Below are 26,931 nucleotides of genomic sequence, written 5' to 3'. Positions count from 1 at the left end.
ATTATTTTCACATTAACTCAGTGGTTGAATTTGTGTCTTGTATACAAGACGACGGCGCCAGCGTATCGTTCTATCGTTGTCTTCTATACCGGACAACGGCGGTCAAAGGGTTAAGATACTTTACTATTCAATGTGTTGCAACATGTGGTAAAAAAGTAACAATAAATAAAAGGAAAATCACAAACTTACCTACCCCTGTAATTGCGTATGTGAATTAGCCCACTTTCTTCATGAGGTGGTGTGTCAACAGATACATATATATGTACCTTCTTCAGTTCAGTATTTAAAATGAATTTGTCTTAGCTGTCTTTTAATATTGAAAAGTTAAGTTAATGTTATACTAACTTAATAGGCCCACTTGCACTATCCCACTAACCCAGGGTTAACCGGTTAAACTGTTAACCCAGTGTCAAATTATACTAGTATCCATGGTAACTCCAGGTTAAACCGGTTAATGGTGCAAGTGGCCCTGAAGTTGATAGGCTAGTAGAAGAGTAGAACATTAACTTAACTTTTCAATATCAACAGACACCTAAGACAAATTCCTTTTTAATAATGAACTGAACACCACCTCATGAAGAAAGCGGGTTAGTTATAATTAACATAGGTACGCAATCATTATTTCATAAAACTAAGTTTCTAGTAAAAAAACAATGTAGGTACTTACCTACCTATACAGTTAATAGGACAGCTAGCTTTAGCTGATGTCCGAACAATTGAAATTCATGTACCTAACTACTTATCTACCTTACATACAATCATCTATATATTTTCTTATTTAAGAATACCTCTCTAATTATACCTAATAATGATACGATTATTGTACAGTATGTCTTCAATTAATCATAACAGCATTAGCGGAAAAGCAAAGATTGTCGATGAACTCCTGCTCGACCTCTTCTTAGATAAAGTAAATCGCGATAAAAACAAGTAATAACATGCAGATATTATGACGCAAAAATCCTTATCTTTGCTTTGTTAGGTACTGTATAATTTAGTCCATAATAGGCTATTTTCCTTAACGAATCAAGTCAGCTGCTCTACGATTTGTTACTACTTACCTAGCAACAAATCATTTTAACGTCTCTTTGTTCATACCGGTCTATGAATATATAGTTATAGGTATAGAGGGTTATTGTCATCGTACATTTTGTGGTCCCAGTAAATTTACTGCCATCTATCGGCAATGATTAAAACTAAAAATGAAAATTTATAAATATATCAAAAAATTAATATATACTTGATCAAGCAAATATGAATAAATGTTTTTAGAACGCCATTTGATATGTAAGTAGTTGTATTGTAGATCGAGCGATTTTCCGCAACTCGACGTGAAGTATGATAGTTACCTATACAATGCGTACCTAATATAAACAACTGAAAACCATTATAGTCTAACGCAGCTAAGAAGTCAATTTTGACAGTTATTAATAGACCTAATATATGACAATAAGGGCTGGCTGCACCAAACTATCTGTCACCGTTAAAGCGTTCGCTAAATTTTATTTACCTGAGAAATTTCATACTTTAGTGCTGTTTGATGTTAATCGGTCTGTTAAATGTGGTTGGTGCAATGGCCCGTAGGCTATCAGTTAAACGGGAGTTCTTAGCTTCGTAAATATAAGAGTCAATTCATAAATGTCAAAATTTACTTCTTAACTTACAGCGACTATAGTTATTGCACTTAGCGATTTGTTGTACGTTGTACCTATTGTATTTTCTAAATCGTATTTAATTATTCTACACGATCGTCTTTGGCGATAAATGTATTATGGGATAAATTAAACAACCTGTATTAAAAATATTGTAATCAGTTCCACTGTGTAGGTACTCTACCTAATTGTACATATGTGTTTGCCGTTTGCTCCTTAGCGGTCAAAGAAGTGATAAATTATAAAAGCGAATATTAAAAGTACTATTTTGCACTACATTCCCCCTAATGTAATATTACCTATATATTAGTATGACTAAAACCTATGGATATCTTCTTTTATTCATCGCGTTGTTTACTCAAAACCGCGAAAAACGAATACGATGATTTCAATAACTAAAACAAGAAATACAAAAGTAAGAATGCTTATATAGCAAAACAGGCCAAGAACAGCGTACTTTACTTGTTAACTTACCGCGCCAAATGTGACCAGAGAAAGTTCGAATAGATTGCCTGCCACCACAGAGATAGTTTTCTGGCCTCTGATAACGAGTAGGTGGAGAGCCTTCTGGGTACGCAAAGATGTGGACGTCCAATGACTGTTGTATGCTGCTGTTGCCACGAGGTCACTCTTAATAAAAAAGACAAATGATTCGGTCTTTAAAATGTTATTCAGATAAAGAAAGGTTTTCTGGTAGGCACTAGGCATGCATTTCAAGTATTTCAACTAGTAAACTATAGCATTAGTTAAGTAAATACTAACTATTTTGGCCATAAAACAAACACTACATCTTATAAAACAAAGTACCCCGTCGCGTCTGTCTGTTTGTATGTTCGCGATAAACTCAAAAACTACTGGATTTGGAGCGGGGCTGGTCGCTAGAGTATACTTATATAAGTAGCTTCGGGTACGTGACGGTTTTTCTTTATTCTAGCTACTCATATTTATGCAATATTTTTAGATGACATTTTATGAAACGTGAGTGAATTTATTATTTTTCGTAGCCTAGCGCTACGTGCAACGAGGCGTTACTCCTGACTCCTGACAAAGTGCAAGGACGTGCTACGAATTCCTCAGTATCAATAAACCTAACCTACTGCCACATTTGATAGTGTGCATAGGTACTCAATACATCGTGTTTTTGCATAATTTCTATAATTACAAAACTAAGAAAATATTTTTTTTATAAACAAAATATCTTGCTATAAGCACAAACTAAAATAAATAAGTACAACTTGAAATATATTATATTTAATTGTTTGCGGAATTTTGATGTTCTTCTTAAGTTGGTTTATATATATATCTTACATATATATTTAAGTAACATGTAAAAATATGAAACAATGCATTGGTTTATGTCGACTGAATAGTTAGACCTTTATTTTATTCCTAGATAGGTCTATAATTTAAAGAATAAATGGTAGAAAATATTTTTTAACTCCCCACAAGCTTCCTAAAGGTTTTAGTGTAAAATGGGGCATCTATTTAATTTAAACTGCTTATTGTACGTTTTGTCTGTTCAATATAATATTGCAAAAACTAAACATCTGGCTTACCTGCGTCTTTATCAGATTCCCACAGAAACAATAAATAAAAAGTTGACCTGATAGGCATCCAAAATATAAAATCCTGGTCACTATCTCTGTCACATCACTGCTCTGTAAATAAAAAGATAATTTTTTTGTTGCCCGCCTCTTAAACCTATACTGCCGTATTCGCACTTCAAGATATTCACAAGAGACGATACGTACTGGATCCATTCTAGATACGTTATAGTTTAGATATCTTTTGCAGCGCAATTCGGGCAACCAATGTCACTTTTACGTTAGATAGAGTAAGATATCTATTAGTTGTGAATTGGATCTCTAAGTCATATCCTGTGGAAACCGTTCAAGAGTATCTCCAGAATCGCGCAAATGTCAAATTTGACGGGTTAGATCTTAAACATATCGTTATCGTATCTTGGTGATGTCTAAAAGAACTCTAATGGATGTCTATTTCAAAATCCGAATCGGGCCCATAGCCGAAAAAATATTATTTGCATAAGGCATTCATTTTCATCACAATGCGATATTCTCATATTCGAAAATACGTAATACCTACTTGAATATTAGGTAAAAAATAATCTTACGGTCATAATAATAAACATTGATAAGCATAACAGCGGTGCAGCTAATACAAATTGTCCAAACGCGGCTCCTCCGAAGATATCCGTGAGTTCATCTACAAACCTAGGAAAAACGAATGAGTTAATTAAATTATTCTATCCTGTATACATATAGGTAATCAATCTATTATTTACCATATTATTTTTAAGTGATATTCAACGCATGAAATCGTTTCCTCATAGTCTTCCTGTTCTCTTTGAGCTGTAAAAAAATACATTAATATGTTTCTCCTTGTTCTGCTTGAGAGGAGGCCTGTGCCCAGCAGTGGGACGTATATAGGCTAAATTTTTTATTTATTTATGTTTCGTCAATCTATGCGTCCAAAGTTAAAACAGCCGTTTTTGTTTTGAGGTCCTATTAGTTCAACGAATACAGCGACATAAAAACTAGTTAGATGTATTCAAAAGGTAAGTACTTAAATATACAATACAGTACGTAGCGGCCCCCTTTGTTAAATACCTGTCGTTAAATTTAAAAAATCACGATTATTTAGCAGTAACGCTAGTGTGCTCTTAAGGTTTTAAGGCATATTAACTTCTGGGTCCATTAATTTTTTCCACCCTGTATGTCCATCCACAGCAAGCATTAAGGGGGTGTAAAACTGATCTGAGTTATGAGCGTACATCGTAAATTATATAGCATTTTGGTGCAGCGGAGTGGTGTTAATGGATTTGGTATAAATAATTCCAACTGAAATGGTAAATTAAGGTTAATATTAACGTAATTGACGCTAATTAATCATTAGGGTTGAAATTGTTTATACCAATTCCGTTACCACTCCGCTGCACCGAAAATGCTATAAAATTTACCACGTCTGGTTTTGAGAGCATAAAACGGTAAGCTAAAATTTGCCATTGTAATCCCTGCTAAACAAACGAAACTTAGGCGTAATATGTGTTTTGTAAGTTACCTACCATCTATTTCCACTGTGCTGTCAGTTTTAGTTCCAATAGCTTCAAGCCTGTGTTGAAGTAGTTTTAGCTGAGTCGCCGCGAACGCCATTAGACCCCCGAACAAATGATCTGCGCCCGTTTGCGCTACCCCGTTGATTATCAGTATTGTAGCTTGATATATATACCATATAACAAACCTGGAAGTAAAATGTAGGTATTCTACGAATACTTAAAATGAACAATGAACAAGAAATTACCGCCCATTTCCTGAGATCAAAAATAGAGAAAAAATGCACAAATACGGCAAATAAATTTTAGTAATATCTAAGTAATATTACATAGTTTTGCAACATATAAACATACATATTTTGGTAGCAGTTCTGAATTACTTTGTAAGATATTTTTAGTTACATTTGAAAAAAATGTCCAGTACATTATGATGGCGTTCTTGTCTACGTGGCAGCGTGATAAAACGGTGTCCGTCACTTTCTATCCCTTGATGTTCAAAAGTGACAGTTATTTTATCACGTGGATAAATACGCCTTATACTCGTATAGGGCTTTTCATACGTTTATCTATACTTTTAATTTAATTTAACAGTATTATATTCCAGCTGGAATAAAATAAGTATGTAATATGAATGAAATATGTACTCACCATGGTGACGAAGGTGGTAAATCGGGGTAGTAAAATGGTAAAGTGAGCGTAGCTTTTGTAAACGGAATAAGGTTCCACATTATCGCCGTCAGGCAAGCCCACCCGTTGTAGAAATAAGATATAAAATTTATGTTGGCCGCCATGTTCCGTAACAAGTCTTCTTTATCGGTTTCATCTGAAATTATTAAACATTGGACAGAATAATAAGTTTTATTGCGTTTGTTTATTTATTTCTTTGTTTTTATCAATAAAGTACTTAAATTATGTTATTATTATACTAAAATTAAAATTAAGATATTTTATATAATATATGTATATATATAATAAACAAAATATAAATATTAATAAAAAAAAATGTTCGTCAGGAGCCAGGCACATATACCAGTAATAACTACACACACTCATGTGTAGGTATGTAGTTACCACTGAGTGTACCTTTATCCAGTGCACAAGAATAATACCTTAATGCACACAATATTTTTGATATTATTTTTGGAAAAAATAAGGATTAGTGGTTGACAGTAAGTAATCTTTTGTATTTAGAAATTTCCGAGAGCAATACTGGCTTTATGAGAAGTCCTGTTTAACAAGTACCTATTGAATTGACCCATTTTGTGTCGAACTACTTATTGGCGTTTTCACTCCGAGCGCCAAAATATCTCGTTAAAAATGAGATTTCATAAGTATCTTGGTTAACAATTTACTAATTAATATTTATATTTCTAAGACTACCATCACTGCAAGTATTACTAAGTTTTATGGCTTAAAACTTAAATAGAGTCGGACCAAAAAAAGTCTGCAGTGGATTTGATAGCCCCACATAGGGGTATTTCACTAGAAAAGCTGGCCAAAATGATTTATGTACATTTGTATCAGGAGTTCTATTGTGTGAATCCAAATATGCTATTTTAATTTATTTTATACAACTTTTATACATTTGCCGGTTGGTGTAGTGTTGTATCGTTTATATACCGGTCAATAGCATAATAAAACATTCTTCAAGTTTTAATTATTTGATAAACAGCTACTATCTGATCAATCAGACGACCCTTCATCACTTTCATCTGTTGAATCTGATGATAAGTCATCTGACATCGCGTTTGCGTCTATGTTTGGGCCAAGCATCTTGTCCCTAGCAGCAAGGCTAAATGGTTTCGCTGATTTTAGAGGCTTAGGCCTAATGCTGCTCAAAAACGGATCTGACGTAAGTAGCAGCCGATTTAAGACGTCCAAATTGCACTGCTCTCTCGAGAACTTCCTTGAAAAGCTCTTCCTAAATTCTCGGAAGTGCTTATTTCTGGCCTCGGCTGCCTCTTCGGACAAATTTCCTATAGGGAGAAGGGCATATTTCATTATAACAGGACCATGCAGTAAAATTTTGTGCACGGTTGGGGTCATTTTATTCATGACTGCATCATGTTTTTGTAGAAATTGGGGTTAGTTACAGTCTTTCATCATACGAAAAATGTATTCTCTGGTCACTACTCTCACTCCAGAAGGACCTGCCATGATAAATCAGAAAATTATTTTTTCCAACCGCAAAAAGAAACTTTGTTTGGTAATATCGCTCAGTGTAAAAATTCTCGTAATTCGTTAATGGGCACTTCTGGGCACCCTAATTTTAAATAAAATTGCTAGAGAATTAAATGTCCTGTCGAATAGAACCACAAATTTAGCCCAATATAGCCCAATAGAACAACTTTCGGCCTTTTCAGTTCAAGTCAAATTCGTAAATTCATAGTGCAAGAGAGTACTTACTGAAATTTGATATTAAATGTATATAACCCTTAGTAAGAAAATAATAATAAACAAATTAAATTAAGCATACCTGGTGAATCCATTTCCCGAACAGACATTTTAAAATATCACCTTATTTGTTGTCTAAACAACGCATAACAATTGTAATATTTATTATCGAATTTCCGCTTTCGTAGATGTGTTTTAGTAAGAGCGGTTAAATGACACCGATTTCACAAATACCCACCACACGCAGCGAAAAATAAATATTGTTCTAGTATCTATGAATTATATGACTAAGGAGTTCGGCTACCCTTTTCCCGGGATTCTACGTCTTGATACATTCTACTAATGGCCAGCTTTTTTAGTGAAATACCCCTATGTGAGCCCCCGCAGTGCAAGTGTAATGTATACGTTATAATTTCATAAAAGTTTGACGTTTAAAATAACACTTTCACTGCGTGGGCTATCAAATCCGCTGCAGACTATTCTTGGTCTGACTCCATAATAAATGTTTTTATGTACTGTCAATTATATCTAGTAGCTTGTTGATCCTTTGTCGGTTCTTGATTACAGTTATTGCTTTGTAGAGATATCCTATAAACGTAAATAAGGCGGTGGCGTCAACGGTTTTGTCCAAGTCCTTACCAACGACCTAGAAAAGAAAAAATAATGGAAAATTCACCATAAAATAATTAGGTAGGCACATTGCAATCCAACTACCAACCTGGAACTACCAAGGGATCAAAAGACAAATGTATTTTTAACTACATAACTATAATAGATTCAAATGTCTGCTGTTTCTCGAATAAAATTAAAACAAATTAAGTAGTTACTGTACAACAATATTCATAGCCCGGCTAGTAAAATTGATTAAATGTACTGACTTACCGTAAAAAAATATATGAACTGAATAGCTAACATCCCGACATTAATAAAAATCGTTCCAAATACTCTGTAAATATTAACTGCATATATCATACGAGTATTATCCAGATATCGAGGATACCAAACTCCACCTAACATCAGCCAAAAATATGATACTTTGAAACATTGAGTTAGCTGCATCTTCAGTTTTGACCACAATTCACTGACTTGTTTTGGTGCAACTTGGTGTATTACGTTTACGGCAGTCTGTTCAACCGAGTCTGTTCAGTGATCCCTTATATCCCCTTTGGCTCTGTGCTCACACATAAGTAGGCACGTTAATCGCCCACGCTATGTAATTAACTCATCCTATTTGCGATGGCGTATTTTACGTTTTAAGGTTTTCACGACAAATATAAAATTCACTTTGTGTTGTTTGTCAATTTGATTGACAATTTTGGATAAATAATGAATGCTACAAAGAGTACAAAGGGCAAAGTAGCTGATTAATCTTTAATGTATGCAGCGGCTAAGAAAGGAAAGCAGCCGTTGTTTGTAATTTAAATGTTTAATACAGTATAGGTAATTAGTAAAGTACAGAGAGTATAAGGAAATGATGTGTTTACACATTTAAATATGTTTTAAGGATTATAAATATCACAAAATACTTACCTATATTTAGTCCGATATTTTTTACAAGCACATTTGCGCTCGTCTTAAGAGCTGAACTGTTAATGTCGTCAAAGTCCTCATTTTTTTAGAAATACTTTTGATTTTACAAATATGTCAGTAATTATTGTATAAATAATTAGTAGTTATAATAAATACATGAATTTACATTACATTATTAGGTTAGTCATGGACATGCTAGTTATTATGAAAATTATTCGCACCTACATTGTTGTTTGTTATTCATTGTTAATTTTTATGGTTATAGGGTTTCGTAGTCATCTAGAAACTTTTTAGGGTTTCGTAGTCATCTAGAAACCCTTATAGTTTCGCCATGTCCGTCTGTCTGTTGTTGCTTGGACCCGATAGTGTGAGGTATCGTTGGATAGGTACAACGAATAACGGTCTGCAAAAACCATTTTTGATAAAGTTAATAGTATCGGAAATAATCGCTCTGATAGAAAAAAAAATGTGGGTGGTCACATTTTTTCTTTTGCCCTCTTTCCCCCCTCTAACTTTTGAACCATGGGTCCAAAAAATATTTAAAAAATCGTGAAACAAAAGCTTAATAAAACTATAGCGGACATGATCGTCCCAGCAGTTTTTGAGTTATTACAAAAGGGGTCATCCATTAATTACGTCACACGAATTTCTAGGTTTTTTGACCCCTCCCCCCCTCCTTGTCACACTTGGTCACATTTGGCAAACCCCTCCCCCCTAGTGTGACGTCACATTTTTTCTACGAAATCGCCAAATTGAATTAAGTAAGTACCTAAGTATTATTAATATTATATCAAAATATATTTGACGATGTAAAAATTAGTCATTTTATAACCCAAAACTGTTTAGGAAAGAAAATTAAACGAATAAAACCGATTATCGTTTTAAAAACTTGTTATTTAAATGTACCGCGAATAAAATAATTTAAATAAATTTTCGGTTACTGATGAAGTTAAAGTGACGTCACAAAGTTTGTGTCTCCCCCCTCCCCCATGTCACAATATGTCACATTTTCTTGACCCCCTCCCTCCCCCTAAACGTGTGATGTAATTAATGGATGACCCCAAATGAAAATTTATAAAAAAATATATATATATATATATATGGATAAATGTTTTTTCAGAATAGGTGATAAATGTATTATGGGATTCTATAAATTAAACAACCTGTTTTAAAAATATTGTAATCAGTCCCACTATTTACTCTACTTCATTGTAGGTATGTTTGACGTTTGCTCTTTAGCGGTCAAAAAGGTGGTAAGTGATAAAAGCGAATATTAAAAGTACATATTTTCCTCTACTAGGTACTACAACTAGGTACTTTGCAGTTGCACTACATTCCCCCGGTATTTTACATTATATTTCCCGCTATCTTATCTAATATCTACTAATACCAATATATTAGTATGACTAAAATCTATGGATGCCTCCTTATTTTAGTCATCGCGTTGTTTACTCAAAACCGCGAAAAACGAATACGACGATTTCAATAACTGAAACAAGAAATACAAAAGTAAGAATGCTTATACATATAGCAAAACAGGCCAAGAACAGCGTACTTTACTTGTTAACTTACCGCGCCAAATGTGACCAGAGAAAGTTCGAATAGATTGCCTGCCACCACAGAGATAGTTTTCTGGCCTCTGATAACGAGTAGGTGGAGAGCCTTCTGGGTGCGCAGAGATGTGGACGTCCAATGACTGTTGTATGCTGCCGTTACCACGAGGTCACTCTTAATAAAAAAAGACAAATGATTCGGTTCGTTAAAATGTTATGCAGATAAAGCCAGAGTATCTCCAGAAACGCGCAAATGTCAAATTTGACAGGTTAGATCTTAAACATATCGTTATCGTATCTTGGTGATGTCTAAAAGATATCTAATAGATGTCTATTTCAAAATCCGAATCGGGCCCAGAGTGATTCTTGAGGATGGTTTGTGTATAATTTGTTAACCCATGCGAAGCCGCCGGGTCGCTAGTATATTTATATAAGAAGCGTCGGATACATGACGGTTGTTTTTATTCTAGCTACTCATATTTATGCAACGTTCAGATGACATTTTATGAAACGTGAGTGAATTTGGCTAGTGCTACGAGCTACGATGCGTTACTCCCGACAAAGTGCAAGGTCGTGCTACGAACTCCTCAGTTTCAATAAACCTAACCTACTGCCACATTTGATAGTGTGCCTACTTAATATACAACGTGTTTTGTAATCATTTCTATAATTACAAAATTTAGAATATATGTTTTTATAAACAAAATATCTTGGTATAAATATGTATAACTTGAAATATATACACTTTTATGTTTAAGTGTTTGGCGTACCTATTTTAATGTTTTTATTGAGTTGTTTTTGATGATGTTCGTTTGTTTTTGGGTTTCATTGTTATGTGAGGTGTGCAGTGTGCTATAATGAGTTATAAGGGAGATATACATGTAAGTAACAGGTAAAAATATGAAACAACAATGCATTGGTTAATGTCGACTGAATTGACCTTTATTTTATTTCTAAATACGTCTATAATTTAAGGAATAAATGGTAGAAAAATATTACAAGCCTTCTAAAGGTTTTGTGTAGAATGGGGCATCCAATTTGACCTACTTACTTATTATTTACGTTTTGTCTATTCAATAAATCAAAAACTAAACATCAAGCTTACCTGCGTCTTTATCAGATTCCCACAGAAACAATAAATAAAAAGTTCTCCTGATAGGCATCCAAAATATAAAATCCTGGTCACTACCTCTGTCACATCACTGCTCTGTAAATAAAAATATTGTTACTTTTATTGTTGCCCGCCGTTTAGACGCATAGATACCCAATAAATATTATTTAAACCTTCTTCAAAAAATTCAAAACATATTTATTTAGCAAATAGGCCACAAGCACGTTTACACGTCAACATTGAATTTATACCGGGTGTGGCCTGTAATATGAGCAAATAATTAAATAGTAGGCTATACTCCTCATACTTACCGACCAACATTTGTTCAGCGACTTTTAAAAATAACTTGTGGTTTGATTTTTAATACACTTTAAAGTTTATTCTAAGGCGCAATGTATTGCGAATTTTGTTATGTTTAAGGCGTGACAAGCAACGTCAATCACAATGATGAGTACAATCACCGTTTGAGGAGTACAATCTATGTTTCAATTATTTGCTCGTGTTACAGGCCACACCCGGTATAAGTACAAGCAAAAATAATAATTGTAGACTAGTAGACTAGACGTAGATGTAGACATTACTCATTGAATCGTAGGTAAGTAAGTAAAGGTACCATACTGTATGTAATAGTCTAATAGTCGTTGGCACTTAAAATACCTACTGAAGGCATTCATTTCTTAGGGCACTTACTGACTTACTTTATTAGGGACTGGAGATGTCATGGATGTCATTTTCTGTACGAACCAGTCTGCCGATATTGGCGAGGGAGGGACGTCAAATGTACCTCTTGCTATTTCTACATCATGAACATGATTTGTACGTAACGTGCAAATAGTCAGTCCATACAAAAGTTTACACAATTGTGCAAGGTTTTCGGCAGTGGGGTAAGCGCTTAAAGGCGACTCCAGTTATTAAATGCTTTAAGCATTCATTTTCATCACAATGCGATATTGTCACATTCGAAAATACCTAATAAATATGTACCTACTTGAATATTAGGTACAAAAAATCTTACGGTCATAATAATAAACATTGATAAGCATAACAGCGGTGCAGCTAATACAAATTGTCCAAACGCGGCTCCTCCGAAGATATCCGTGAGTTCATCTACAAACCTAGGAAAAACGAATAAGGTAATTACAATAAATTATTCTATCCTATATACATATAGGTAATCAATCTATTGTGTCCATTTTGCAAAATGTATAAATAATTATTTACCATATTATTTTTAAGTGATATTCAACGCATGAAATGGTTTCCTCATAGTCTTCCTGTTCTCTTTGAGCTGTAAAAAGAATGCATTCTTAATGTGTTTCTCCTAGACGCTCAGAATTCATTTGTATCAGTAACATATTCCACAGGCTAAAACGACCCTGGGTTATAATGAAGGTACGATATCATCTAATCTCCGAGCAAATTCTGAACCCTCTAATAGGAGATATGAAATTTAATCTAGGTACTTTGAATGAAGGAGACCGTCGATTTTGTTATAAACACTTAGAATAAATTAGAACACTTAGAATAAGTAATTAGGTAGGTATATGATTGAAAAGAACATTTAATTAGCTAAATCGCCATAATTTAGATTACGATGGTGAAAACAGAATCTCGAAATAAAACCGGAACTGGCTTAATAATATGGACATACCATAAAATTTTGTTCAACGACTTCCTTTTCATAATATATTTTGTTGGCAATTTGTTGCCCTGTTTTTATCAATTTGATTCCGTTTTGGGTTATTTTTCGTTTTAGCAAACGACACGTGTTTTTGAACTGTACTGACTGTTAATTGCCTCTGAAATGCTCTCTAAACATGTCACTTAGGTTCATAAGTAAGGCGACAAAATAGTTCCAGTACCTCGTATAGGTCAGGAAATGAATGCTCAAAAAACGTTGTAGAGGGAAATGCTAGGAACACAATTTTTGACTCCGTAACTTTGTTTAGACTAGTTAGGAGGTGAACATATCAAAAGTCCCCGGCTGTAGCCCAGGTGCTGCGGGGTAGAGGGGGGTAAGAAGGTCGAATTTTTCGGTTTTTCATTGATATCTTGGAAACTTTGCATCTTAGCGACATGACTACTAAGACAAACCGAAAGCTCACAAAATTAGTTACAAGTTTTATCTAGTCAAGTTTATCGATATCTTGAATAGTTTTTGAGATACCCGCTCTTGAAAGTTTATTTAGGGATTTTAATTTTATCTTGATATCTACATCAGTGATGCTGTTAGGCCATGTTTGGTATCATTTTCGTATAAATCGGGGGTGCTGAATTCATTTATGGTATCACATTGACACTATTCCGAAGTAAAACCAAAATTTAAAAAAAAAATATTTTTAAAAATCCCTCTTCACGCTTAAACCGCTGAACCAATTTCGTTGAAATTTTGTATAGAAATAGTTTCAGTCTCGACACAGGACATAGGATGGTTTTTATAACCAAAAGCATCTTTTGAGGATGTGAAAAGTGGGGTGGAAGTTTGTATGAGGAGTCAATAACCGCTGAACCGGTTTAGGTGAAATTTAGGATGGTATACATCTGTGATTTAGATAAAAATGATACCTAACATGACTTCAAACTTTACCTTAAGCAGTATTTACCTCAGGAATTCAGTTTCGTCGACGAAGTTGAATTCCCCCCATACTCCATTTCACAACTTTAAAGGATGATTATTGAGATAAAAAGTATCTTATGTCCTGTCTTGGGACTCGAAATATCTGTATACCAAATTACAATTAAATCGGTTGAGCGGTTTAAGCGTGAAGAGGAATTAAAAAAAAAGGTATTTGTTTAAAGTTTATATGTTTTTTCTAAGGAATGGTGTCAATGTGATACCAAAAATGAATTCAGCACCCCCGATTTATACGAAAATGATACCAAACACGGCCTAGCAGCTTCACTATTGTAGATATCAAGATAAAATTGAAAGCCCTAAATAAACTTTCCAGAGCGGATATCTCAAAAACTATTCAAGATATCGAAAAACTTGACTGAATAAAACTTGTAACAAATTTTATCAGCTTTTGGTTTGTCTTAGTAGTCATGTCGCTAAGACGTAAAGTTTCCAAGATATTAGTGAAAAACCGAAAAATGAGACCTTCTTTCCCCCCTCTCCCCCCCAGCACCGGGGCTACGGCCGGGGACTTTTGATATGTTCACCTCCTAACTAGTCCAAACAATGTTACGGAGTCAAAAATTGTGTTCCTAGCATTTCCCTCTATAACTTCTTATTTCTTGACCTAGTACGGAAAATGAATAAGACTAAATCCGGAAGTGTCCAGAATATAATGTAGGTTTTTGTTACGCGAACGTCGTCAAACCTCTGTGCATTAAAAGTTGGCAAGTAATTTTCATGATCAATAAGTGTGTATAGTCAAAGAAATATTACCTATCATAATATTTCAACGTTTAAGTTTTGTTTCTTTTTAAAAATAAATAGTAGTTTGTGCTACAAGGGATCAAAATGATTTATTTCCGTCAAGGACTTACATTGAATCCTGAGCGTAATGAGGGAATCAAGTGATAATGCCCAAGACGAAATAATTTTGATGTTAAAAAAATAATGTCCAAAAGGGTTATTCGCAGACTATATCGCTCTTAGTACATCGCTACATTGCGAACGGTCCAGAACGCAAAATGCCTACATCTTTTTCCGTCGTTTTATCTTTACGTTAGTGATGTCGACGAAGCCCCGCTACCGCGGGGCTCCTATTTTGTGCTGTTTGCATAACTGACGAACCTAACCTGTGTGATATAAAAAAGTGGTCATTTTGCGTTCTAGACCTTTCGCGATGCAGGCTAAAAGCGATATAGATAAAAGCGATAGGCAACACATTACACTAGTCATTTTTCGTTCTAGACCGCCCGCGACTATACCGTCCAAAAGATTTAAAAATAGTGTGCTAGAACAGAAAAGTGTTACTTTGATCCCTCCTAGCAGGGATGAAAAGTGCCACTGTGATCCTTCCTAGCAGGGAAGAAAAAGCCCTTTTTTGAATTAGTCAAAAGAATGTTTCCTTTAAGTTAAAATAAGCTAACTTAAGGTTTTAAGGCATTTTCCATGTCCATCCGCAACAAGCGTTCAGGGGATGCAAAATTGATCGAGTTATGAAAGAATAAAACGATTAGGTACGCTGAGCTGAAATTTGTCATTGTAATCCCTGCTAAACAAACGAAACTTAGGCGTATATTATGTTTAATTTACCTACCATCTATTTCCACTGTGCTGTCAGTTTTAGTTCCAATAGCTTCAAGCTTGTGTTGAAGTAGTTTTAGCTGAGTCGCCGCGAACGCCATTAGACCCCCGAACAGATGATCTACGGCTGTTTGCGCTACCCCGTTGATTATCAGTATTGTAGCTTGATAGATATACCACATAACAAACCTGAAAGTAAACTGTAGGTATTTTACGAATACTTAATATAGTTAATATGATCAATGAACAACAAATTATCGTTCATTTCCTGAGATCAAAAACAGAGAGAAAACATACAAATATGGCTAATATTGTACGAATATGATGGTCGTTCTTGTCTACGTGACAGAGTGATAAAACGGTATCCGTCACTTTCTATCCCGCGGTGCTAAAAAGTGACAGTTATTTTATCACGCTGGATGCGGGTCGCTTCCAACCGGCACGTATGGGGGTCCAAGGGGGAGGCCTATGTTCAGCAGTGGACGTCTTATGGCTGAGATGATGATGATGATGATGATTTTATCACGTGGACAAATCTATCCATAATACGCCTTTATGAGGTTTTTCATACCTTCTGTACCCTTTTAATTTAATTTAACAGTATTCTATTCCAGCTGGAATAAAATAAGTAATATGAATGAAATATGTACTCACCATGGCGACGAAGGGGGTAAATCAGGGTAGTAAAATGGTAAAGTGAGCGTAGCTTGTGTAAACGGAATAAGGTTCCACATTATCGCCGTCAGACAAGACAACCCGTTGTAGAAATAAGATATAAAATGTATGTTGGCCGCCATGTTCCGTAACAAGTCGTCTTTATCGGTTTCATCTGAAATTATTAAACATTGGACAGAATAATAAAATAAAAATCATTTATTTCAGACTTTGGTCCATACACTTGAGCTGTTAGTTTTAACTTAAATTATGTTATTATTATACTAAAATTTAACTTATAATTAAGATTAGGTACGTGTATATAAATATTCTGAAATCTGTCACAATATTTTAGTTTAAGAGCAGTTTAGTAATATCACATTCAGTTTCTATTGGAAAAAGTTAAGGAATAATGGTTGACAGTAAATAGAATAGGTATCTTTTGTTTTTAGAAATTTCCGGGAGCATGGCTTTATGATAATTCCTGTTTGACATGTATTTATTTATCCATTTTTGTCTCGAAATTAGCGCTTGCACTCCGAGCGCCAAAATATCTCGTTAGAAATAGGACTTCATCCCTTGGTTAACAATTCCCTAATATTCATATTTCTAAGACTACCATCAGTGCAAGTCTTATTACTTATAAATTAATTAATTATAATTTATAAATGTTTTTATTTACTGTCAATTATATCTAGTAGCTTGTTGATCCTTTGTCTATTCTTGATTACAGTTATTGCTTTGTAGAGATATCCTATAAACGTAAATAAGGCGGTGGCGTCAACGGTTTTGTCCAAGTCCTTGCCAACGACCTAGAAAAGAAAAATTCAAGTGTCTATCTAGCCTTCGGGAATTTTTCATGAGCAAGTGTGATAAAATAGTTATTTGTTTTACAAGGGGGCAAAGTTGTTGTTTAACCGCTCGTGCTAATATTGATACCCGAGCAAGCGAAAGATTCCAAAATTGAATCACGAGCGTAGCGAGTGGTGCGAATAATTGAATCTGAGCGTTGCGAGGGTTTCAAAGCACGAGGGTTAAACAGAATTTGCCCCCGAGTGAAACACAAAATTTTTCACCACACCAACCCGAAGCAAATATTAAAAGTAAATTATCAAACAAAATCAAACCAAATCAAATCCAAATGAATATTTAATTATTAAATATTTATCATTTCAGCAAACAAAAGAAAACAGCTCAAAATTTGCATTTGATTACTTTGCCTCACATGTGAATAAAACGCAACTTTGCTATCAGTTTTTGAAGTGCAAAGTAAGCCTTTTCGAGCTGGTGTGGTGAAAACATTTTTAATATGCACCGTTGTTCTACCATGGAAAAGTCACCATAAATTAAATACATCAATCCAACTACCATATATACGAACTACCAAGGAATCAAAAAACAAAATAAGTATCAGTATTTTTAACTAACCATAATATTATCTACTCTCAAATATATATCTACTGTTTCTCGAATAAAATGAAAACACACTAAGTTACTATAACAAGATACTTACCGTAAAAAAATATATAAACTGAATAGCTAACATCCCGATAGTAATAAAAATTATTCCAAATACTCTGTAAATATTAACTGCATATATCATACGAGTATTATCCAGAGATCGAGGATACCAAACTCCACCTAATATCAGCCAAAAATAGGATACTTTGAAACATTGAGTTAGTTGCATCTTCAAGTTTGAACACAATGCATTGACTTGTTTTTGTGCAACTTGGTGTATTACGTTTACGGCAGTCTGTTCAACCGAGTCCGTTCAGTGATCCCTTATATCTCCTTTGGCTCTGTGCTCACACATAAGTAGGCACGTTAATCGCCCACGCTATGTAATTAACTCATCCTATTGGCAATGGCGTATTTTAGGTTTTCAGGTTTTCACGACAAATATAAAATTTACTTTGTGTTGCTTGTCAATTTGATTGCCAATTTCTGTTAAATAATGAATGCTAATGAGTACAAAGGGCAAAGTAGCTGATTATTCTAGCGGCTAATTGTAAGAAGAGAAAGCAGCCGTTGTTTGCAATTTAAATGTTTAACACAGTAGGTAATGACTGTAATGAGTAAAGTACAGAGAGTACAAGGAAATGATGTTTAATAAGTTTTAAGGGGACCTAATAAATATCACAAAATACTTATAATTAGTACGATAATTGTTACAAGCACATTATATTTAGTACGATAATTGTTACAAGCGCTCGTCTTAAGAGCTGAACTGTTAATGTCGTCAAAGTCCTAATTTTTAAGAAACTTCTACTTTTAATTTTACAAATATGACAGTAATTATTTTATAATTAATTATTAGTTATAATTATAATAAATACAGGAATTTAAATAATACATTATAGTTAGTCATGGACAATGGACATGCTAGTTATTATGAAAATTATTCACACCTACATTATTATTGTTTGTTATAAGTATCAGGTCATCCACGTATTGTTCATTTTTATGGTTTATTCCTTTTTCAGACTTACGAATAATAAATCAATGCCCAATGGTTTGCCATGCCAATCCATACATAGATAAATTAAGAGAATACCGACAATGTTGTGCTTAATTTCTCTTGCTTCTCGCTTGTGCTCTCAATATGAACATTTTATCAAAACTGTACCTATATAATGTACCTAGGCTTTTCTCTGAGGGAACCCTTAAGTTAATAGTAAATTGAACTAAGGGATGAATAGCCACATACCCATTTTTGTCGTCGAATTCAATTTTTCTTCTTGCAGAGGAGTAAAATGCGTAGGTACAGCCTACGTTTTATTCTTTACACTGAAGTAGTGTACCTGAACTTTATTAAATGCTTGAACAGCAATATCATTATTCAATCCAATCGGTCTATTTGTGGTCAAATTAAATTGTCTAAAACTAAGAAATCTCGTAGGTACTCTAGGTCTCGTAGGTATAGGTAGGTAGGTAAAAGTCATAATTTTTTGGCTTTTGCCAACATGAATGTTCTGCCGTTTCGTCTAAAAACCACTGGGAAAATTTTAATGAAAATATGCAAATAGATAGTTTTACTAATTAAATCCTTATCCATACTAATATTATAAATGCGATAGTGTGTAGTCTGTCTGTCTGTTACCTCTTCAAGCTTAAACCATTGAGCCAATTCAGTTGAAATTTGGTATACAGATAGCTTGAGTCCCGGGGAAGGACATAGCATAGTTTTTATCTCGGAAAGAATAGTCATAGGGTGAAAACCTGGAAGCGGGATGGAAGTAAGATGTTTGAGAAAATTGTGATACATCGCCTGACAATTGATGTAAATGAATTAAGCCGTTATTTTTTATTTACGCAGTCGCGGGCTAAATCTAGTACCTACTCGTAATATATAAGGACAAACACAGTGGAACCTCGATAGCACGAATCTCGTAAACAGTCGTAACAAAGGCAAATCTCATGAAAATTTGTATTAGAGAGGTAATTATACAAAATTACAAATACGTAAAGTACAGTCTTATTGTCTTTATTCAGTTACAGAGGTTATTAAATATTATTTGCTAGCTTATATTATAGGAATAGTTCTTATAGGAATCATCACACCGACCCGTACGAAGTGGTCACCTTACATCCAGGCGCCGGGGGGCCGCCCACCTATCGATCCCGCTGCTCACGCGATTGCCGCCAGCTAAAATACATATTTAATTGAACTAAATTAAGCACCTTTGTATGGAATCTTGGCTAGTTATTAAGTGTAGTGATTAGGAAAATTTTGAATAGGGTCTGCATGGTCTGTCTACAGTAGGGGAAGCTGTTCTACCTCGGACAGTTTTTTCTTTTATGAATTTTAGAAAAAAAACTAAAGGCTGCAGAATTATGTTTTATCCGAATATTATAAGATACATTAATGAACTATCTAATACGATATATAATTAAAAGATTAGATTATTTATTTTGATGGGATACGTGGACGAAAAAAAAGGGAAAAGTGTCCAAGGAACAACACCCCTGATGTACCTTGGTCATTTCCCGTTGTACCTCGGATATGATAATTTTAATTACTAAATTTATAATATAATCATAGAAATAATATTGATTTATTAGCATATTTACGCCATTGAATAGATTTTTCTAGAACAATTACCTTAGAAAAATATACCTACTTAGCAATGGTAATTTTTTATTTTTGCCTAAAACATTTTAGGCATACTTTCTAAGATCGATAACTTGGTAACTTATAACGCACATAACTAATAATTAGAAATACGGCAAATATGAAACCTTAAGTTTAAAACAAATATTTACAGTAGAAGCAAGTACGGGCCAAGGTAACTACAACATATTTTCGGTGTCCGAGGTACAACAAAGCAACTTTTTGGACAAGTAAGCTTCGTAATAGCACTTCCAATTGAGATTAGGCTGAATTGATCCTACCAACGAGTAGCTAATTAACTTAACTTTAGCTTATTATATTAAGTTTTATTATCTATTAGTAACACATGAAATAATCATCCTTGATGTAAAGTTCGAAATAGTGACTTTTTATAACACAATTGATATTTTAATTTTTTTCTTAAGTTACCGGCCGCTCTCATGTTTCATTGATAGCTTGTTTTTTATACTAATTTATAACGTTTCAAATAATATAAATGAAATATGTCAATAACCGTGGCAATGTGGATATATTGCCATCGGTCCAAGGTAAAACTATGTCCAAGGTACAACAATTTCCCCTACTGTTGTTTATTCTGTGCTAAGGGCCACTTGCACCAACCCACTAACCCAGGGTTAACCGGTTAAACCTAGAGTTACCATGCTGTTTAGCTAGTAAAATGACACTGGGTTAACGGTTTAACCGGTTAACTCCGGGTTAGTGGGATGGTGCAAGTAGCGCTAAATTTACCTAAACTGAACAATAACCTAGGTGCTAAATCCCCGAATCAAACAGAGGTTTTTTACTATTTTATGCCAACTTGGCTGCCCAATGTCCGGACCGGAGCTTCCGGCGCTACTTTTCCTATGTCATGTCATGACAGGCGATCGCTCCGCAGACGAAGCTGCTCCGGCCCGGACACGGCCCGATCTAACGTGAGACGTCATCCTCTATGAGGTGGCTTTTACAGCTGCAATTGCACCTTCAAAAAACCGCATGCGGCACGTGAGCCGCGGCGGGCCGTCCTCTACTCTAGAGAACCTAGCTAAAGTTAGCTACCTAGGATACAAGAATAGCTCATTTGGGTAGGTAACTTATAATATAAATAAATTTTCAGATATTCAAGAATTCTACGAGCTAACACTACTCGATGACACCAAATCTATCCAGCAGAAGACTGCGGAGACCATCCGCATCGCAAACAAGTGGGAGGCAGATGGCACGCGTCGGGAAGTGAGTCTTTTATATACCCACTTTTATTATCCTCCACTTTTATTATTTTTTTATTTTATTTCTTTTTATGTCTTTTTATTTTGTACCCAGCAAAACAACCTGCTAACACAACTATGATTAAAATATATCATCATTCATCATCTTCCTTGCGTTTTCCTGGCTTTTGCCACGGCTCAGGGGAGCCTGGCAACTAATCCCGAGAATTGGCGGAGGCACTGGTTTTTACGAAAGCGACTGCCATCTGATCTTCCGAAAGGGTAAACTAGACCTTATTGGGATTAGTCCGATTTCCTCACGAGTTTTCAGAAAAGCGGCTAATCAAAATATCAAATGATATAGGTATCTATTTCGTAAGTACATATTTAAGTTCCAAAAAACTATAAATAAATTAAAAAAATCAACTGTTGGTTTCAGGTGTTAGGTTTACGTGATTCAGTTGTTCTTGGCGTTGACTTATACATATTACTTCGTAAAGACGGGCCTTAAGGGGACTATGAAGTGGGCCAGTTCGAAATTATGACGTATAAATAACACTTACACTGCGTGTGCTATCAAAATTGTTGCAGACTTATATTGGTCTCACTTTATAAAATTATAAATAAATCATCTTGACACCTTTCGGTACCAAACTCTAAAAGGCCAGAATTTGATCCGTTAAGGACCTCTATGTTTTCTTTCCTAAAATGCCTTTTATACTGTCATGGTCGAAATATGTATATGGGCAAAATTTTACCAATATTCAAAGGCTTTTTTCTTAATAATATTAATCAAAATCTAGTATTTTTTTACGTTAAGCGAAGACAGAAATATATATACTACCCAAACATTACATATACAAGTGAAGAAACCCTATATAATAGGAGCTAGAGTGCCATGAAAGTTTGTATGAAATTCGAGCAAGGAGAACCACCTTAAGTATGAAATATTTCGGGTGAAATGGCCGGGTCGCTTCAAAACCTCGGTTAACAATGTTTTATTTTATTTTTGCTTGACTGTTATTTATTTTACCGACCCTTGCCCACTAATTGGTTAGGTGCCTACTCTACGTCAGAAGCAAATCGTTAGCACTGTTTATTTTGCTTCATTATACAGCTATCCTTCTGTTTTATTTGGTTTTATGGATAACGTTTTGAGGCCAAATCTGCCTGCGATCAGTCTAAAAAACCGTGATCTGCCTCTGTAATATACCTTTCTAAATATTTTTACCGTGTTGCTTAAAAACTAAAAAAAACGAACAGACATTAATACCTACAGTAATTTTTGCGTCAAATCCGGTAGTTCTGATTTTTTGCAGACTTGTTTATGATGTTGGGCCAATGCATATGACAGTCATATGCATTGCATAATGATGCATAAGACCCCGAGCGCCGAACGCAACTTAGTCAATAAAAACCGCGAAAATATTGGTTTTCTTTTGGATTTGGGCTATTATAACCCAAGGGACTAGTTTTTGATAGTAACTTTCCAAGACATTTTTAAAGTAGGTAGACTAAGTTTAGTGTAAGTGCAGTGAGTATGCACTTTTGTATCCGGGATGCCGCTTGGCACGATGGTTCCTAAGGTCAAACAAAGCTGATTTCGCCCGGTAGCCACGAGATCGTACCGTGCCTATTCCCCAAAAAGGGAGGAGAAAGGGTCGGATCCCCAGGTCCAAGCTATGCTATATTTCATCCTGCTCTTAGAAACTAGGGCAAGCTATACCGGGTGTGGCCTGTAACACGAGCAAATAATTAAAACATAGATTGTACTCCTCAAATGGTGACACTTTTGTTCAACAACTTTTAAAAATTATGAAGTATTTAGACTCCCTATTTTTCATACAAAATAAATATTATCTTCAATGGACGCCATCGCCACGCCATATCATTGTGATTGACGTTGCTTGTCACGCCTTAAACATAACAAAATTCGCAATACGTCTTGGAATAAACTTTAAAGTATATTAAAAATCAAACCTCAAGTTATTTTTAAAAGTCGCTGAACAAATGTTGGTCAGTACGAGGAGTACAACCTACAGTTAAATTTTTTGCTCGTATTACAGGCCACACCCGGTATATCGTTTTCATATAATATTAATATAGGTACAGTAAGTACCTACTGAACATTATGCATATTTAATGGAATGTACTTATCTATTTATTTATTTTTCAGATTCAGTCGGAAGAAAGCGATTACAGATCGGTCTCCAATGCCTTCCTTCAAGACAGCAACCGGAAATCAGATCGCAGTAGCTATACACCGGACTCAGCAAAGGTAAATGTGTGCCTTCGAGTTGCATAATACGTTAGATTAGAGCCATTAGAGCAGAGTGAGTCAGCAACCTTTTAGCAACCAAGGGCCACATAGTAGTTATAACGAAGATGACGCGGGCCGCACGTTGTTAATATGAGTGACTTTATCAGACATTGTCGTTTGACAATTATTACATACAAAATTAATAGCCAGGGGGGCCTCGCGGGCCGCAAGTGAGAGGTTCGCGGGCCGCCTGTTGCCGACCGCCGCATTAGAGTATTGTAGATTTTTTGACACTATAGTTCGTTTTTTTTAGCATTAGAAATTAGGTAAACAATCTTGATGTGTCTTTTAATTGAAAAACACATTTTAAAAATAAGTTACGGCAAATATGTAACAATTATGAATCTAATACGATCATTTATATTCTTCTGCTTTCATCAGTAATAGTTTTTGAATTTTAAAAAGCGTTTTTCAATTAAAAGACATGTCAAAATCGCTTACCTTCTTGCAAGTTCTTTCTAATGCTAAAAAAAACGAACTATATATAATTTCAATTGAATCCAGAGCCAGATGAAGGTAACCAGGTGTTGTTAAACCACTTCATTATACTTGTAGACAATTGTGTTACCTAGGTATTTACAAGGGCGGGGCGGATTCAGCTTTGGGCCAGGGCCAGATCAACCATTGCCTAGGCAATGCATATATCTAATTAATACCTAATAGATTATCATTAGATATTTGTCCTACGTGCCATGCACCTCATCATATAATTTACCGATCCTACCCTACCTACTATCCTACCCTTATCCAAACCTTAAAAATAGACTAGTATTAATTAACTGTCATGAATCAATTTTTATAGATGGAAATCGTGCAGTCGATGGCCCCGGATATTGGAGAGATTCAAGAAAAAAAGGTACCTACATAAATAAAAAGACCGTAGTACCTACATGGCTGGCAACAGTGGCAAGGTCACCCTGGCCTTGGTTGGGTCGGAAATTACTAAGGTCGCAGTGGTCGGAAGCCTCGTTGCCGAACATGTAGAAGGTGCTTAATTTTATGAACGCCTGGATAAATTAGACACACACACACGCGCAATAGCCGTTAGATAGGTTTATATTTTAAAGGCGTTAACTGGTTGCATTTCAATATAAATGAAAGCATAAAACAGGTTTAGGTGTAAAGGTAAAGGTGAAAGTCTTTTTTACGATGACCAACCAATTATAGAGGTTTTAACATTTGTAATAATCTGCATTAGATAAAATTTTACAGTAACTAGAACAAGGTAATAAACTACGTGGGTAACTACACTAACTACATATAATAGTTATCGTGGGGTTGAAAAAAGCGACATCTAGTGTGGAAGCTATGTAACACGATGAACTTAATCGATTGGTGTTTGTGGTTCCGTTCCGTTTTATTTATTTTTTCTTTTTGATGTGATGACGTGACGTCTGCAAACGCTACATACAAGTGATCGGTAATGGCGGACGGTTGTTTCGCGTCCCGACGTACTATTTATAACCTAAAATATAGTACAAGTTTTCGGCGATATGTACGCTAAAGTTTCGTCGTTGTGTGGATTAGTGCCGTTGTATTTCTTCGTTGTGCCAATGCCTAATAAACTTTGCATCAGCTGAAGGGATTCTGTTCGTCGTAAATGAATTGTGACATGATATTACAAACAAAATTTTGACATTCATTCTGCTGATATTTCGTATTCGTCGCAAGTAAGGCCATTTAATAAACACTGATCTATTTTTAAACGTTTAGTAATTTCTTTACACCTTGGGAACGTTTCTGATTCTTGGTGAGACTAATGCGACTTACGAGTTAGTTTTGCTTGCTCCGAATCGCTGTGTTACTCACTGATTGTTGTACCTGCTCATAATATTATCAAATAAACATAAATCGCATACTAATAACGTAACACGGACATTCTAATTAAAGTTCATCGCTTTGACATTCATACCATCCTGTCATTGGACGCAAGTTAGTAACACGCTTTTAATCACACTCATACATTATCTACTAAAAATCACTATCAGAAAGGGCTCGGCTCGAAGACCTGGAAGATTATGAGATAAGGGTTGCAATATTCAATAATCTAATTATAATCTACTTGTTAAGGATGCCATTGAAGCCAACTATATGCAAAATGGGTACTATACCACATAAGGAAGTTCAAATGTAAACTTTTTTGGTGCAAGTTAGATGTGGGTTTTAGGTAGAGAATGGTGCATGCCGACCATCTTCAAATAAGGTGCTGAAAGAGGACTCGAGTGTGTAACTAACAATGCATGCAGTGTACATAGTATAACTGAGAACACCGAAAGGCTATGCATAACTTCCTCCAAAATGACTGAGAGACGGAAGAAAAAATCGCATAATGGATTCCTAAGGAAGGTTTCCTCCCTTTTCAATCTTGACACGGTGAGTAAACCTTAAGTTTTATTGAGTTATATAAAAAGACCTTCACCTTTGCCAAATACATAGATATGTTCAAATAATAATTATTAAATGAGTGTTTAATTTATATGTTCTGCACTAATGTGAAAGTGATTAATGTTAAATGTATAGATTATTCTATCCATATTTATTATATTAATTGATTTGATGATTGATATGATTATTTTCATAAGGTTTCAAGTCATCAATCTTTTGATTTGTTATTGATATAGGCTACATGTACCATCATGCTCCACAATTGTTAAGCCATTTTGGGTCGTAGCTAAATTGGTTGTTCAATACTTGCGCTAGGGAATGTCCAAACTCCAAATGGCTTAAGACTCCCGTGTGATGACTGTACATTTAGGCCAATGCAGGGCAAGCTTTACAAAGCAATAGTGGCTGCATACAGCCTTATATTTACTGTGTGTTGTTGTGGAATGCATGGGGCCCAATACATTCCACGACTCTTCTCTTTCCGGACAGATTCTATAGGCTTCTCATAAGAATTGATTCACATATAGTTTAACATCAAATGACCATTTTTGGTTATGATATTATTATGATCTTTAACTCTTAAGCATAAAAGGACAAACTGCATGTAGAGGTTTATTTGCAACTTTTTTGTTGATGTTATTATGTTCCAGTAGAAAATTAACTTAACAATTTTAATGACAGGTACTATCTGGTACTAAGGTATTTCAAAATAAACAAGATGAATCATAGCCAGTCATTCTTA

General features: G+C 34.9%; 3 protein-coding genes across 4 annotated transcripts in view; 1 reads left to right on the top strand and 2 right to left on the bottom strand.

The window, feature by feature from the left end:
• LOC134664093 (disks large 1 tumor suppressor protein) overlaps positions 1 to 26,931 on the top strand; it is a 56,857-nt gene that overhangs the window by 12,437 nt on the left and 17,489 nt on the right. The window contains exons 3-5 of the mRNA XM_063520682.1: positions 21,394 to 21,509; positions 23,661 to 23,762; positions 24,607 to 24,660. Coding sequence (XP_063376752.1) covers positions 21,394 to 21,509; positions 23,661 to 23,762; positions 24,607 to 24,660 — 272 coding nt within the window. The remainder of the gene's footprint in view (positions 1 to 21,393; positions 21,510 to 23,660; positions 23,763 to 24,606; positions 24,661 to 26,931) is intronic.
• LOC134664068 (odorant receptor 49b-like) lies at positions 1,794 to 8,420 on the bottom strand. Its single transcript, XM_063520661.1, has 9 exons — positions 7,999 to 8,420; positions 7,633 to 7,762; positions 5,371 to 5,545; positions 4,735 to 4,910; positions 3,955 to 4,021; positions 3,784 to 3,883; positions 3,209 to 3,310; positions 2,127 to 2,282; positions 1,794 to 2,047 (listed from the first exon to the last, which is right to left on the bottom strand). The coding sequence occupies exons 1-9, from the start codon at positions 8,173 to 8,175 to the stop codon at positions 1,991 to 1,993; spliced, it is 1,140 nt and encodes a 379-aa protein (XP_063376731.1). The 5' UTR covers positions 8,176 to 8,420; the 3' UTR covers positions 1,794 to 1,990.
• On the bottom strand, positions 9,755 to 17,979 carry LOC134664076 (odorant receptor 49b-like). 2 transcript variants are annotated; one of them, XM_063520666.1, is made up of 9 exons: positions 17,676 to 17,950; positions 16,845 to 16,974; positions 16,163 to 16,337; positions 15,522 to 15,697; positions 12,532 to 12,598; positions 12,326 to 12,425; positions 11,305 to 11,406; positions 10,219 to 10,374; positions 9,755 to 10,135 (listed from the first exon to the last, which is right to left on the bottom strand). In XM_063520666.1, the coding sequence occupies exons 1-9, from the start codon at positions 17,850 to 17,852 to the stop codon at positions 10,079 to 10,081; spliced, it is 1,140 nt and encodes a 379-aa protein (XP_063376736.1). In that variant the 5' UTR covers positions 17,853 to 17,950; the 3' UTR covers positions 9,755 to 10,078. The 2 variants fall into 2 exon arrangements, with proteins under 2 accessions (XP_063376736.1, XP_063376743.1); XM_063520673.1 differs by lacking the exon at positions 11,305 to 11,406 and having other exon boundaries at positions 17,676 to 17,979.

Source organism: Cydia fagiglandana, chromosome 1, assembly GCF_963556715.1.
Source record: "Cydia fagiglandana chromosome 1, ilCydFagi1.1, whole genome shotgun sequence".
Classification (NCBI taxonomy): Eukaryota; Metazoa; Arthropoda; class Insecta; order Lepidoptera; family Tortricidae; genus Cydia; species Cydia fagiglandana.
This window is presented reverse-complemented; position numbering and strand designations above follow the sequence as displayed.